Source organism: Eleginops maclovinus, chromosome 16 (assembly GCF_036324505.1).
Source record: "Eleginops maclovinus isolate JMC-PN-2008 ecotype Puerto Natales chromosome 16, JC_Emac_rtc_rv5, whole genome shotgun sequence".
Classification (NCBI taxonomy): domain Eukaryota; kingdom Metazoa; phylum Chordata; class Actinopteri; order Perciformes; family Eleginopidae; genus Eleginops; species Eleginops maclovinus.
The window spans coordinates 2,105,562-2,121,434 of record NC_086364.1 but is presented as its reverse complement, the minus strand read 5'-3'; the positions used below and the strand labels follow the sequence as shown (position 1 = coordinate 2,121,434).

Below are 15,873 nucleotides of genomic sequence, written 5' to 3'. Positions count from 1 at the left end.
TTCTACTTACTAGTAGTTACTTTACAGATTAAGATTACTAATGTAACCTATAATTCATTAATCATATACATTTATATAGGATAAGAAAGAAATATTCAAAATGAGTTCCACCTACACCAGCTGCAACATTAATCAATGATTCGTATCCAATAATATTATATACTGTATATTATTCTGATTCAAGCATTTTTGCACGAGTACTCCAACTTTGGATGTGAAGTAGTAATACTAATACCTCTCACTATGGTATATCTGGTTTCACTTTTGTAAGAGTTCTGAGTTCTTCCCCTCCTGATGGACTGCAGTCTGAGATTCTCACTGGAGCAATGTTCTGTTGGAAAATATGATGCAAACTTTATCCTCAACTAACTCCATGATTTTCATTGAATACCATGACGAACAAAGAACGTTCCACAGTTCTTCAGATGGTGGAACCAGGATCAGAACATTTTCAGGATAGCAAATAAAATCAGTTATGTACGATTGCTTTATGTTTATCATTTGGTTTTATTAGATTTATTGACCTCAAGTAAAGCACTCCTGGGATAGGGAAAATACAGTTAAATAAAAATAAGTAAATGTAAGACATATTTTGACAATTAATAGTTCAGTTTCATTTAAATTTAGTTAAAAACATTGAGTAAATTGAACACATTTGTTTTGTTAAATAATAGTCTCCTTTTCAGTTACATAGCTAACATTTCAATTAAATCTACTATGTTTTTGTTGTGGTTTGGAGTTAGGGCTACTGTTGCATTGACTTAGGATTTTAATTATATTTACTACATCTTATATGTTATGGTAATACCTGCAGTTATTTAGACCTACTTGATTTTTGTAACTCAAATTTATTGCATTCATAAGGTCATAAAAATGATTTCACAGCTTTAAAATGTACTCAATAATTTTAAGTGTAAAAATGTTTCACCAATAAGATTGAGTTAGTTTTTAGAGAGCAGGGTTTCCTGTCAGTGTGTGCCGCTGCAGGATAAAGCTTTCTGCTGAACACTGAACACCTGTCCTTATCAGGCATGGTTCTGCTACTGGTCATCCTGGTGTTGATCCGCTGCTGCTGCTGCTGCTGCTGCTGTGATGATGAGAAGGTAAACACACACACACACCTTCTCTCTCCTGATGTTTGGAAGACAGGACCTTTCCTCAACGTGTTCCTGAGATCCTTTAATGCAGACACATGACCCCTCAGAGAGAGATGAGGTGTATCGTGATGCTGACGGAAAGATGTTTCTGTGCTTGCTCCACAGCCTCGCAGACACAAGGTGGGCATAGAGAACATGGCTCTGCAGCCCTGAAACCCCCCCCCCCCAGGTGCATCCAGCACACACCACATGAGGGTGGATGGAACCAGAAGCAAAGCCTCTGTCTGACTCCTGTGCCAAAGCTTTGATTTGATGTCCCCTGTCTGTAATAAATGTAGTCAACGCGCACACAGAAGGAATAGCTGTTGAACATCTAATTATTTCCTCCTGTCTGCAGGGTTTACTTTTGGCACACAAGAGGAGCTGTGTCCTTTTCCTACTGCCTCTGTAGATTTGTAATCTCTTCCTTTTTTCCCTTCCGTAATAACACATCTATGGAACTAATAATAAAAAGATCAACTTAGCTCTGTTTTATGTGTTGTGTGTAACAGACATTTGTCCTGTACAAAGTGCACAAAATCAAATGGAAGTATGAATCATATAAGAAGGAATACGTGTTTAAAGTCACACTGCTGCAGTAAAACCACGTAAGTAAAACATCATGGAGGTTTGTTTCAGAGGTTTTCATGCACTCCTTTAATTCATCGTGTTATCCTACGACGGTTCACTCTGAAAACTCTCCAGCAAGTGTGTGTGTGTGTGTTTGTGTGTGTGTGTGTGTGTGTGTGTGTAGCTCTCTGATATGATCGACCTCCTGTACTCACTTACTCAGTTCAGTTTAGTTATTAGCATACATTAGAAAGATTGGGTAACATAGTGGATGCTAGCCTAGTAAAGCTCATTATAGGTCATTGTTTACCGACAGTAATTATTGATCCTGTCAATTATGTCTTCAATATTAGTTATCTCTTACAGAAGCCCTGTGAAACATAGACAAATATTCTGGTGATCCAATTACTTAATCTGATGTGTTCCTCTTCTATTTATGACTTACGAACAGATGACAAAAAGCTTTTACAGGATCATTTTCTGACAAATATTTGTATTGGTATTTCGTCTTCCAGCTCAAGACATTACACATGTATATATATATCCCAAAAAGAAGAAAAAACAAAAACATGATAAAAGAAAATAGGAAATGAATATATATACTGTATATATATATATATATATACAGTATATATATATATATATATATATATATATATATATATATATATATATACATACATACATACATACATACATACATATACATACAAATGTAGGCAGTGAAGAATAGTTTAAAAGAAAATCTCTATACAACATAGATGATTAACAATAATGTAAGTGGACATGTGATAAATAAGAAAAAATTGATATTTAAACATTACGACTCACAAAGCAGGTAGAAAAGAAGCCCCATCTCATCCAACCATTATAGAAAGACAAGGTCAACTAGGAGGCAAGTTTCTTCCCAGAAATTCCAAGAATTCCCCCCATACCTTATGGAACGCATCCGGCTTTCTCTTTATGGCACAGGTCATTTTTTTAAAGCTAGACAATGAGAGACATTTTTGAGCCTGCGATTGATCGAGGGATTTTCTGGGTGTTTCTGAAAGACAGCTATTGTGTGTTTAGCTCGGAGAAGAGAAACAACAATTTGTTTTTTCTTTGTGATATTGAGTGTTGGAGTTACAGGGAAAACCCCAGGAATAAGGAGTTTTGGGCATTCTGGTAATGTGGTTGAAACGATTTGTGATAACGTGCCCAAAGCAATTTAATATTTGGGCCGTCCCATAATCAGTGGAACAGTGTTCCCTTATCATTACCACATTTTACACATTGATCTGGAATATTTGCATCAAAATGGTGTAGTAGGGATGGAGTTATACAGCTACGCATAATCCATTTGTACTATAGGAGTCTAAATCTGGTGTTGATAGTTTGAACCTGGGCTTTGTGGCATATTTGCTCCCATTCATCAATTGTTACCTTGTCATTCAAATCAGTAGACCAAGCAAGTCTTTTATTCTCTGAGGACTCTTCTGATTCTGTTTTGCAAAGGTCATAGACCGAAGACACCTGGCCATGACCAGAAGAGTGATGTACTATAATTTTTTCCAGCTTTGATAGAGGTGGATATATTAGTGAGTGATGTTGTGCTTTAGATATAGAACTCCTTAGCTGCAGATACAGAAAGAAATGTGTTGAGGGAAAATTACATTTCTTTCTTAGCATCTCAAAGGTCATAGGTGTGTTGTTATCATATAGATAACTGATCTTATTGATGCCTTTGTTGGCCCATATTTTAAACCCTGAGTCATCTGTTCCTGGTGTAAATCCTCTGTTACCACATATAGGAGTAAAAGAGGATGTGTCATGATCCGTGTTTCGTATCTGTCATGTCCTTGTGTTGTGTTTTATTTTGAAATGTTTTCCCCACTTCTGTCACGTTAAGCTTCACTTCCTGTCTGCGTTTCCCTCCTGTGCCTGATTGTGTCATTGTGTTCACCCCTGTGTTTCTCCTCCCCCTTCCAGCTGTCTCTCGTCTTGTGATTACCCATGTGTATTTAGTCCCTGTTTCCCTTTTGTGTGTTGTGTCGTCGTCATTTCTTCCCTGATCCCTTCCATGATCCCTGCCTGTTCCTGTTGCCCTTAATTTCTGGAGCTAAGTGTTTTTCATGTCCTGTGTTCCCCTTGATTCGTGTTGTCATCAACAGCTTTTGAATAAAGCTCGCTTTTTGTTTTTGACCCTTACCTGCTTCCCCTGGGTCCTGTTTCCCCAACCCTGACAGGATATCTGTGACTTTAAACCTAAGTGGCTTTGTACTTTGAAACAGACATCAACTGTGTTCCTGACAAAAGGGTTCTTGGTATTCTTTTTAAGCTGTTTCGGAGAGTCAGAGAACAAATACAAATTGAATGGTAGTGGAGTAGTTGTATAACGTTCAATTTCAACCCATGGTATAGCCGTTCCGTCCAAGAACCCACACATTGCTGCTCTTATTTGGGTTGCCCAGTAATACCAGGAAAGATTTGGTTTTTACAGGATCATTATTACAAGTGACACATTTCAAATGGTCAGGCTTTTGCTTGTCTGCTATGGTACTCAATTCGACTACAGGAGGTGTTCTAAATAAAGAATCATTTATCATTTTCCTCAGCGCAAGCAACATATATCATTTGTTTGCATGTAACGTAACATTAAGCATGTGTTTCTTTTGGGTATAAAGGTATAATCCTATGAATGTATGTAACTTGTCTTTAAAGCCCAGGGAGCGATTTCAGACTTTTGCTTCTGTTTTGGCAGAAGTTTTTAAATCTCTAGTCATAAACACAAGTCATATTCTTTTACAAAATGAATCAAAAGGATTTAACTTGTTCTCCCTCGACTCTCAGGGCTTCCTTCCGCTGATCTGCATCATCCCAATTTAAACTGACACAGTATGCTTTACTTCTGAGGAGCATGTCTACGGAAGCCCAGTGTTCAGAATCATGCTAACCAGAATGAATGCAGACACATGCATCACTACTTAAAATAAATGAATAATATACCAAGCAGGGGCAGCAGTACTCGTAGTGAGAACTTTAAGCACATTTTGTTGTTGCTTTCCTTTACTGACTGTTAGAAACACACACCCCTCTTCATTGGCAACAACACACTCCCAGTAAAGGAACAAGAGGTTAACCTGGATCAGGTTATCATTTATTATATTTTTATTGCACAGACAGATAAATAATTTCCACATTTTATATAATAAGCAGCTTTCTAAGATAGTTTAACACTTACTGGAATGAAGTCATTTGTTCATGATTTGTTTAGTGTTTGGTTCACATGGAATCAACAACATCATGTGCAAAACATGTGAAATAATTAAGAACATAGAGCAAAGAAACACATCAGACAGGTAGCTTATCCTTTCAACAAACAGGGAATGTGAGTTTTGTCATTTTCACCAACAAAAAATAAATAAATTCTGATAGAGACATGCCTGAAAAACGAATACAAAAACCCCTAAATGTAAGTTGATATGCTGACACGAGGTTTTCAACATCAGCATCTGAAGGGAGGAGCTGATCCTGTGCCGTCTGTGGCGTGACTATCATCTGTCTACAACATGTTGGAACACCTTCAATAATCACACTGATACGAGTGTACACCCCCCTCACAGCTAAGACTTTGCAATACTGTGCTCCTCATACACTTTGAAACACCCAGTACTTTAACCGTGGACTCAATAAACTCATATCCCAGCTTGGTGTTCTGTGAATGCACATTCAAAGATAACTCCGGGGGACTTAGACACAGAACATCGGTCCTGTAGAGGTTGAAACATCCTGACTGTAGACTCAAAAAGACCTATTGATAGACCCTCATTACAAGTTAATGCCCACTTTTATCCAACACCACCTTTCTAGTTCCTCACACAGACTGTATATTAGGAGTTAGTGGTCTACAAATACAAACTAAAGGCATTTTCATTCAGTCCTCTCTCTTCAGTCTGTCTCAGTCATTCTCAGCAGTTGGTTGGTGGATCCAATCTAAGCGTTCTCTTCCAGTGTGAGCTGAATGGCTTCTATAGAGGGGGCTCTGTGTTCTGGAGGTGAACGAGCAACAGCTGATGTTAGTAGCGTGCACAAACTTTGGCTTTTTTTAATATTCGGACAGATAGAAGCTCCTTCTGACTGCCGCCTCATAATATCTAACCACTGAGAGGTGAGAATGTCCTCATGGTGTTCAGTGATGCATTCAGTTTAGTATCTCATCCAGAGATTGAGAGCAGAGCTGGACAACAGTAACCCCCCCACAGATAACTCATGATGTGAGGTATCTCCTGCAGAGCCACCCACCCTGGCCTAGTAATAACAACCATGACTATAGATTAGACTTTAACATGGACATTGGTGGGGGGGCCTTTTTGAAGAGAGGACAATTATATGATAAAATGAAACAGAAAGGGACCTCCTAGCACTGCTTAGTGTTCCCGCCCTGAGTCATCCACACAGCAACACAGCTCAGAGGATAAATACTCACTAACAAATACATTATAATAACAAATCAGCAACAATCTCATTCATGCTTCCATTCATTCATTGAGAGGTTCAAGTCACTGCTGCGAGATGAAACACAAACACACACACACACACACACACACACACACACACCAGAGGAATGTCAGTCAGCCGAGCTAACACCGTGTGAATATTGATATCTGTGGGTTTGATTGGCTCCTTCGGCTGACCCGTGCAACATTTGAAGCTGAATGACTGCATGAGATATATATATATTTATATGTACTGTGTATAAAAAAATAAAGAGCTCGGCAGGAAGAGGCTCAGAACGGTCTGTAGTTCCAGAAGCTGGAGAAGACAGAGATCTGCAGGAGGAGAGGACAGAGATGCTCACTGACAGAGTTGTGAAGTCAGAGGAGATAGTTTCTACAGCTAGGAGCTCTCCTGGATAAATCAGCAGTTTGCTTTCAATCAAAACGGTACAAGCTGGTTAGCAGAACCACCTGATGGCTCAGATGTTTATTGACACACCGTCTTGGTGATAAAACCTATTTTGTAACTTGACTCTGTCTTTTGTTCTCAACTGCAATGTCAAAGGACTTTAAAAAAGGATAGAGAGGAAAACCCTCCCCTCCACCTTCACAACTCTGTTTGTAATACAGTATCACAGATGAGTGCAGCTCTGAGGGGTGTGTGTGCTGGGTTCAGGTTGCAGGACACACTCACCTTGTCCTTGAGCTGCTGGCAGAGCTGCAGAGAGATGGTGAAGAACACCAGCGTGTCGTTCAGCCACGGCACCACACACTCCACCTTGTGGACGTGGCTCACCTCAAAGCGGTTGTTGTTGAGCTCGCTGTGGTATGAGGGGGTGAGGAGCAAGGAGACATTAAAGGGACCTTAAAGACACACCTGCTGAAGGTGTTACAGTGTGTCACGGAAGCACACAACTGAGATGTGATTTCAAATCTGCACCAGAGGAGCGTTCAATTTAAGTATTATCAGCTACTGTCTCTCTTTCACCCACTATTTTAACATTCATTGTACTCTGAGTTTGAAAAAAAAGAAGAAAGGAAAAAGAAAAGAAAAGAAAAGGGAACAAGAAAGAAGGACATAAAGACAAGACCACAAAGAGAAAAATAGAGAAAGAAAAGAAGACACTGACAGAGTATTCAACATATGTACAAATACTTCAGTTAAAATGCTTAATTTAGCAAACAATACACATACTGAAAACAATGAACAAGGAAGAGAAAAAAGAGAAGAGAAATAAAAGAGACGAGACAGAGACAGAGACAGAGACAGAGACAGAGACAGAGACGAGACAAACACAGAGACAGAGACAGAGACGAGACAGAGACAGAGACAGAGACAGAGACAGAGACAAACACAGAGACGGAGACAGAGACGAGACAGAGACAAACACAGAGACAGAGACAAACACAGAGACAGAGACAGAGACGGAGACGGAGACAGAGACGAGACAGAGATGAGACAGAGACAAACACAGAGACAGAGACAGAGAGAGAGACGAGACAGAGACGAGACAGAGACAAAGACGAGACAGAGACAGAGAAAGAGACGAGACAGAGACAAACACAGAGACAGAGACGAGACAGAGACAGAGACAGAGACAGAGAAAGAGACGAGACAGACAGAGACAGAGACAGAGACAGAGACGAAGACAACGACAAAGACAGAGATGACACAGAGACGAAGACAGAGACAGAGACAAAGACAGAGAGAGAGACGAAGACAGAGACAGAGACAAAGACAGAGAGAGAGACGAAGACAGAGACTGAGACGAAGACAGAGACTAAGACAGAGACAAAGACAGAGACAGAGAAAGAGATGAGACAGAGACAAAGACAAAAACAGAGACAGAGACAAAGACAGAGACAGAGACAAAAACAGAGACAGAGACATAGACAAAGACAGAGTCAGAGACGAAGACAGAGACAGAGACAAAGACAGGAACAGAGACAGACACAAAGAAAAAAACAGAAACAGAGACAGGGACGAAGACAGAGACAGAGATGAAGACGAAGACAGAGATGAAGACAGAGACAAAGACAAAGACAGAAACAGAGACAGAAACAGAGACGAAGGGAGAGACGAAGACAGAGATGAAGACAAAGACAGAAACAGAGACAGAGACGAAGACAGAGACAAAGACAGCGACAGAGACGAAGACAAAGACAGAAACAGAGACAAAGACAGAGACAAGACAAGACAGAGACAAAGACAGAGACAAAGACAGAGACAAAAACAGAGACAGAGACAGAGACAAAAACAGAGACAAAGACGAAGACAGAGACAAAAACAGAAACAGAGACAGAGACAAAAACAGAGACAAAGACGAAGACAGAGACAAAAACAGAGACAGAGACAGAGACAGAGACAAAGACAGAGACAGAGACAGAGACAAAGACAGAGACTCACAACATGGCTCCTGGGTTGTGCAGCACGGAGCTTCCAGCGGGCCTGTAGTTCTGCACAAAGGAAACAGGAAACCCTGAAGCAGCAGCCTGATGCAGCTGACTCAGGATCAGATATGATATATACAGGATAAAGGTAAGAGATGGTGCTGCAGTACCTTGGTGGTGTTGGGAGGCAGCACATGCAGCTGGTACACCGTCAGGCACAGTTTGCTCAGGTTGATGTAAAAGTTCACCATCACATCCCCAGGCATGGGGGGGGTGAACATTTTCTGGAGATGGAGGGGACACACAGAGGGTGAACACATGCTGTCTTTAGAGCACTTACATATTTAACTCTTCTGGTTTCTGTTCTTCCAGCAGGTTTTAGAACATGGAATCTGAAAGATGTGGGATGGGTTCAGTCAGGACTCAGTCAACTCTCCTACACTGAACTATGAAAACCCATTGAGCTTCATAAAATCGATCTAAGCTGCTGTGTCTCAATAACAAGTACTCAATTTGGCCAGAAGAGGTCTTCTCAATAGCCCTAAAGGGTCATGTTTTAGGGCTTTGGTAAGGACATGACAGAATAGTCATAAAACTGGCTATACATGTTCATTAGAATGTAAAAGAGCAATGTTTCCCACGCACTCACACATCACAGAGAGAGATATTGTTTGTTTGTATCAGTACATTTATTTCCATGTTATCCATCGCATTTCTTTTCTTCACTGTTTTTCTTTAAAGGTCCCCTATTATGCAAAATGCACTTTTTATACATGAATATGTGTCCCTGGTGTGTAAGGAGCTTCAGCTCATTTGCATGAAAGGGAAAGTCACAGAATCAGCACTTTCGAAAACGGGGCTGAAACAGAGGGATAGCAGACTTGTTAAAATGCATTATCTGTTTGGTATTTTGAGCAAAACAAGTCAGAGACATGTTTTTTTATATATATATTTGAGACTTATAATATATGCCATAAAAGAGCATAATAGGAGACCTTTAAACATAGCTGAAGGTGTCTTACCAGACCGGGATGGAGACAGTTACATTGAATAAAGTACAAACTTAAATTCAGTACTTCTCTGCAGCGGGGCGGTCAAAACACCTAATGGCTTCACAACCAGAATGAGCCCAGAGTGTCGTCAGCAGGACTCTTTGTAACAGCTGAGGCCATCAGTGAGACTCAGCCGCTGCGTTTAACCACATGTGCGGATCACACTCAATTAACATTAATTACTCATTAACTACCTAGTCTTTTCCATAACCAATAGTTTACACACACAATTATGCAATAAAATAATTAAATAATAAATCCATAATTTTGGCTCCTATTGAATGAATTAAAATATAAATGTTTTAGTCCCATTTAAAACACTGGCTAGTGATGCACGTTAACTTCTTGTGGCCAAAAGGAGTAAAACAACAACTAAAATCACCTGCCAAAACATTTTCCCCTTTTTTCACAAACAAACAAAACATTAATTCAGAAAGATTATCTTGGCAAATGTGTTTTACGGCCTGGCCAAGCTTTCTTTCACCTTGCACACAGGAGGAAAGCTACTTAGACTTCAACCAGGTATATTTGTTTCGCACATCTCATGCTTCCATACTAGGCCCCTGGAATTACATTAAATTAACCAATCTTAATCTTTGTTGGAGGGAAATATCATATCTGAGGTTTCATTGTATGCTGCTGGAGCTTAAGATGTTCTTTTCATTGGAAATAAGTGACTCATACTAATCAAGATTTCAAAAGTTACAAGGTAACAAGTAATACTGTATATCCTCCATTATCACGATTTAATTGGAGTGTGTGTGTGTGTGTGTGTGTGTGTGTGTGTGTGTGTGTGTGTGTGTGTGTGTGTGTGTGTGTGTGTGTGTGTGTGTGTGTGTGTGTGTGTGTGTGTGTGTGTGTGTACCATCAGCCCGCTGGTGGCCAGCTCGGGCAACGTCATGGAGGCGGGGGTGGTGAGGCGGTTGCGGGCTCTGGTCAGCTGCAGCATCACTGCATCCATGAGCTGCGGCGGACACAAAGACAGGAAGCTTCACTGACACAGCCAACAGCAAGCCATGCTCAGGGTTGCCGTGAGAGACAAAGGACACACCTTATTGACCTCTGCCCCCGTCTTAAAGTGGTAGCTCTCATCACGGCTGCCCAGGAGCCCGAGGGCCTGGTTCACGTGGTTCCTGGCATCCTGGATCTGAAGACCAGAGAGGAGAGGGAGGGGGAAATGTGAGGGGATTAGTAAGGCATACAAAAAAACACCTTTATGATCATTAAATAGTGTGTGAGATAACTGTGTGTATTAAACTAAAATAAGTCAGCTCAGATTTTATTTCTGCTTTTTTAAACTGTAGTATGTCAAAAGTCCACTTTATTGTCAAAGTTTCCACAGTGTTATACATACAGAACATTGAAATACCGTTTCTGGCAGTCCCACAGTGCAAATATAAAAGAACATATACATAAAAAGATAAGAGCCTAGAAAAAAAAGGGGGGGTAAAAAGGGGGTATACAAAATAAAACTAAGTAATATATACATATGTTCGACACAATCAACACAGTTTGACGGTAGTGCAAGTAGTTCTTCAGTGCAAAAAATACTTGGTGCAAAGTACATTTTCAGTAGCAGCGGAGAATAGAAAGTGAGTCTGTGCTCATGTGTTTCAGTGTTGGTGTATAGGCTGAAGATGCTTCATGGAAGGTTTTCCTAAAAATAAAATCTTTTCTGGTCCCAGATATCTTGGTCTCTTCTTTCCTAAGGTCACATTGTTCTGTTTTCCTACATAATACAAAGTAAAAACATCGTATTGATACGTCTTTTCTCCTGTAGTTATTTGCATTGCATTTGATATTGAGGTAATCCAAAACAGAGACAAATCAGATTTCATTTTATATATATATATATTTTATATTTTGATACTCAGATAAGGGTACTGATGACATTCTTTCACAGGTTATTGGTAATTTTAATGGATTACACGTTCAAAGCGACCCTCCTCTCCCTGTGCATGGGTGTCAGAACACTTACTCTCCTCTAAGCTGTAAAATGAAACACAAGCAGATTTGCTGTCCTGCTATAATAACATCAAAACCATGAGCAGATAGACATTAAAGGAATTCATGAGTAAGTAATACCACCACTGTTGGAGAAATGTATTTGAATGCTTATGTAGTTTTTCACTATCTTTCTCAAATTGCACCACAAAAAACTACTCCTTTTTATAGAAAAATAACTCCTCACAATCGATTCCCTATGTGTCAGGGTTGTGTGGTGTACCTGCTGCAGCTTCCACAGCTTGTCCTCTCTGAACTGAAAGTGCAGCACTTGGCTGCTCTTTGCAACCTTCAGGTTTATGTCCTATAAAGAAAAGAGAAGCATTAACGAAAGTCAATGATTAACATGAGAGGAGCAAAGCCTGACTGAGAAGCAGACACACTTACAGCCTGAGTCAGAGCCTCTCCCTGCAGAGTCAGCACCCCCTTCACCTGGTCCATGCTGCAAAACATCACACTCTGTTCAACACCACCAGAGGAACCACAGGAAGACACATCATGTGAAGGGAAGGCTTTTACAGAGTGTGGAAGGTACCTGATGATGACAGGGGCTTATTTCCCTATCTATTACTATGAATCTGACAGTCATCTCCTCCACAGGAAAACATTATTATGTAAAAGACAGGACCTACTTCCCTACAGACACACGATTGTATTTCATTCATTGTGTCCACAGTGAGTACACAGAGGTGGAGCATTACGTTGAGCTGCCGAGGATGAAGTTCTCCTGTTTGAGCTGACTCTCCAGGCCTGGGGTGGGCATAGAGAAACGTCGAGAGGCCTCCTGTTGGCAGAGCAGACTCACTGTTAGAAACATCACAGAGCTGTGCATTCATGGTCTTTAGGTGGACATAGATGTATCATTCAGGTGTGGAAGAGTTTCTTATCTTTACTTCTCTGGAGTGTAACTCAGTCACAAGTGTTAGACAACCACTGGAAATCCATCACAGCTCGGACTGGGTGAATGAAAAACCACTGACTGACTTTCACTGGTACCAGATGTTAATGCTCAGACCCACACTGCACCCTGTAAGGCGGGATTTCTGACATCAGTGTAAAGCTCAAACCTGATAAAGCCGCTCCAGATCTACAGAGAACCTACGACTGTTTTAAATGACTTAACACTACAAATGGACAGACCCCGAATTGAATTGAATGGTAATGATTTGACCACATCACTAAGCTCTCAACACTCATTCACCTTGAGGACGTCCTGGAGCTGCTTCAGCACAGCATGCACTTCTTCTTTCAGCAGCCAGTTGAACTCCTCCTCCTATTAAAAATGAAACATAACATTTAACCCATGCATAAAACCTGAGGAATATGGAGTGGGACAACTTCAACAGTAGAAGGGCCAAAGCCTGAGCTCACAAATATCTATTAAATACACTTTTTAACTGAATTAACACAAACGGTGTATTTTTTTTGAATTTATGTAAGTTACCAAATTTTTCATTTTCTGTAAGACAAAAAGATGCTGCTGTCTGACGATAAATGTTGTTGTTGGGCGCAAAACAATTCCATTAATCTTTCATTCATAAGCTAATTTGTTCTGTTACAGTTTAGTTTTTGCATTACATGTGGAATATGTTTTATATTTAGTTGATCTATTAAACGAAAAAGAGACAATTCAGAAAGATTAGTGTTAAAAATGATTCAGCAGTGTTGCATCCCATTTATGATTATTCATAATATTATTATTAAATTGTTGTATTTGTATCAGATGCAAAAATCCAACGGAACTACGATATATATGAGCAATAAATATAGACCGTCCTGGTCTCTGAAAATGGCAGGGAAATTGACGTTTTGTGTGATATTGTTCACCAGGATTTTTATTTCATAATGCTGCTTTTTCATAGTCTTATTCTGTCAATGGAGACAAACACGTTGCTTCAGCAGACCAGCAGACTTTTGAGGGAATGGTTGCTGATATTACCTGCTGCTGTGAAGAGAGGCATGTTGTTAATCTCATAATAACCACTTTAACCATGTTTCTGAGAGAGGACATTTTTATAAGATTTCATAAATAAGAGCTTAAATGGAGTTTTAAAGATGCATCAGCGAATATTACAGTTCTATTGTTAAGTTTTTGATCTGTATTGATCCATTATTTATTGAATTAGGCCTTAAGGATTCATCTGTTATTGTTGTCTCCATTGGTTAACACAGTAGGAACATTCTTTGACAACATGAAACAGTCCATTACATATCTCACGCAAACTTGTGATGATTAATGACATTTTCTGAGGCATATCACAATGCTTCAGATGTGTTAATGTGCCTGTCAGTTCCTAAAGGGAGCCCCTGATTTTACATTGTCTTGCAGATATATAACCGTCCCACTGAGGCGCACAACATCTCACAATCTGCTGTCTCTTTTACACCATCAAACATTGGAATCTGCTTCCATCTGATGTTAAAACCTGATAAGATTGCCACCTTTTCCCATAGTGTAAATGGGTTTTGTGCAACCAGTCATGCCAGCATTAACTTTACTGTCATTTGAGATATTAGTTTAAGTGAATTGTAACATTATAGATGTATTTGTTGGTATTTGAATTGTATTCATCTGTAATGTGTTTAGCTATAATCTGGCATCTCTTCTCTTTTAGAGATGAATGGATTTGTATTTATGGTCCTTGTTCAATAAAGACATAATGATAATAATAATGATGATGATGATGATGATGATGATGATGATGATGATGATGATGATGATGATGATATAATAATAATAATAATAATAATAATAATAATAATGTCATTACTGTACAGAAAGTAACCAGATTTAGAAGGCTCAGCTTGAAATATGTTCTATTAAAGTTCTTCTCTGGGAACATTATGTGTATTATGCTTATGTTATTGTTGGAATGACGCTGTTTGGGATTTGCAATGAATGGGATAAACACGCAGGTAGAGTCTTTAAGGCCAACCCTGACTGCAGACACAGAAGAATTGAGTCTCAGTTCTAAGTTTACCGAGCAGCTGGTTGGTTTTCAGTAAGATAACAATCAGTTACGGTCACGACATGCAGAGTTTATCTGGTACACAATGTAGAATTGTACATATATATGTATACAGTGAATGGTGATAACAGAGGAAAAGGCCCACTGTCAACAGCATCACTCATGACAGCAGCGCGAGCCCTGCTACAGCACCTGTATGTAGCGCGCGCAGATGCTACACTCCCTCTCGGCTAGCAGCAGCTACATTATTCACATCCAGACAGTATCTATATTCCTTCCAAATATCACTTAAAAATGCTGACGCATTTGGAATTGGGTGACGGGCTGTCAGTAAACCAGCTAGCCATAGAGACAAGCAGAAGTGTCTCCCTGTGGAGTGTTGACCCGCAGAGCTGCAGAGCTAACACTCACCAGCACGGCTCTCTCCACCTGACTGGCAGCCGACATCTTGGGCAGCTCGGACAGAGACCTCTGCGGGTTCAGCATGTTGGACAGAACACAAGATAACACTCGTTTAACACCTTAAAAACAACGTCCTCTCCCTGAGATGAAGGTCTCTCACTCCCTACGAGATTAGCGGAGGGTGTGTTGCCTTCGGGTACTGTCGGAAATAACGCGAGCGCTAACATAAGCGACCAAAACAGCGGCTAATACAGCTGTGAAGATTAGCCTTTGGAGCTGTTGGCATGCAAAACTAAGCTGATTGATAATACAATTAACAGCACGTATTGTATGAACATCTATGTATTTCGTTTTGTCTTTAACAGAATGGTCCTGCTGGGAAATGACCCTCTGCCATGCATGTTCCACTCTGTAAAGGTAATATTTAATTCATCAGTTAACAGCTGTACCACACTGTTGAACAGTGTTTTATTTCACAAACATTTCAAACTAAAACACTGAACATTTGAACATTGGTTTATTGTTGCTGTTGTGTGTGTTCTGTTTGTAGCTACTGGATTCATTATGCAGCAAATAAAATGTCGTCATTACGTCACTGTGTAAAAAAAAGCAGTCGCATGTTGCTTGTCATTTTGAAAGACATTCAAAATCCCACATACTTGTCCTGACTGATGCTTTTTTGTTTTGAGAGGTGTAATGATTCTTACGAGAACCACTTGAATGCAGCATTAAAGGGTCACACATTCACTATTACACTGGCCCCACCCACCAGCCAGGCAAAGCGTCATGCTGTAAAACCACGCCCACACCAGGGGAAAACAATCCGCCCATAGTATGCAGTCAAGGGCAAAACAGAAATATCTGTTCAAAA

General features: G+C 40.0%; 2 protein-coding genes across 2 annotated transcripts in view; one reads left to right on the top strand and one right to left on the bottom strand.

Moving 5' to 3' along the window:
• The window catches only part of smim22 (small integral membrane protein 22), a 3,799-nt gene extending 2,179 nt beyond the window's left edge, over window positions 1-1,620 (top strand). Inside the window, exons 3-4 of the mRNA XM_063904347.1 lie at window positions 1,030-1,103; window positions 1,263-1,620. Coding sequence (XP_063760417.1) covers window positions 1,030-1,103; window positions 1,263-1,310 — 122 coding nt within the window. The 3' untranslated portion in view covers window positions 1,311-1,620. The remainder of the gene's footprint in view (window positions 1-1,029; window positions 1,104-1,262) is intronic.
• A 3,218-nt stretch (window positions 1,621-4,838) lies between these two features.
• rogdi (rogdi atypical leucine zipper) lies at window positions 4,839-15,264 on the bottom strand. The gene is made up of 11 exons (XM_063904877.1): window positions 15,012-15,264; window positions 12,833-12,904; window positions 12,333-12,415; window positions 12,019-12,073; window positions 11,855-11,935; window positions 10,679-10,774; window positions 10,493-10,591; window positions 8,746-8,859; window positions 8,592-8,641; window positions 6,879-7,005; window positions 4,839-6,517 (listed from the first exon to the last, which is right to left on the bottom strand). The coding sequence occupies exons 1-11, from the start codon at window positions 15,084-15,086 to the stop codon at window positions 6,476-6,478; spliced, it is 894 nt and encodes a 297-aa protein (XP_063760947.1). The 5' UTR covers window positions 15,087-15,264; the 3' UTR covers window positions 4,839-6,475.
• Window positions 15,265-15,873: the final 609 nt, after the last annotated feature.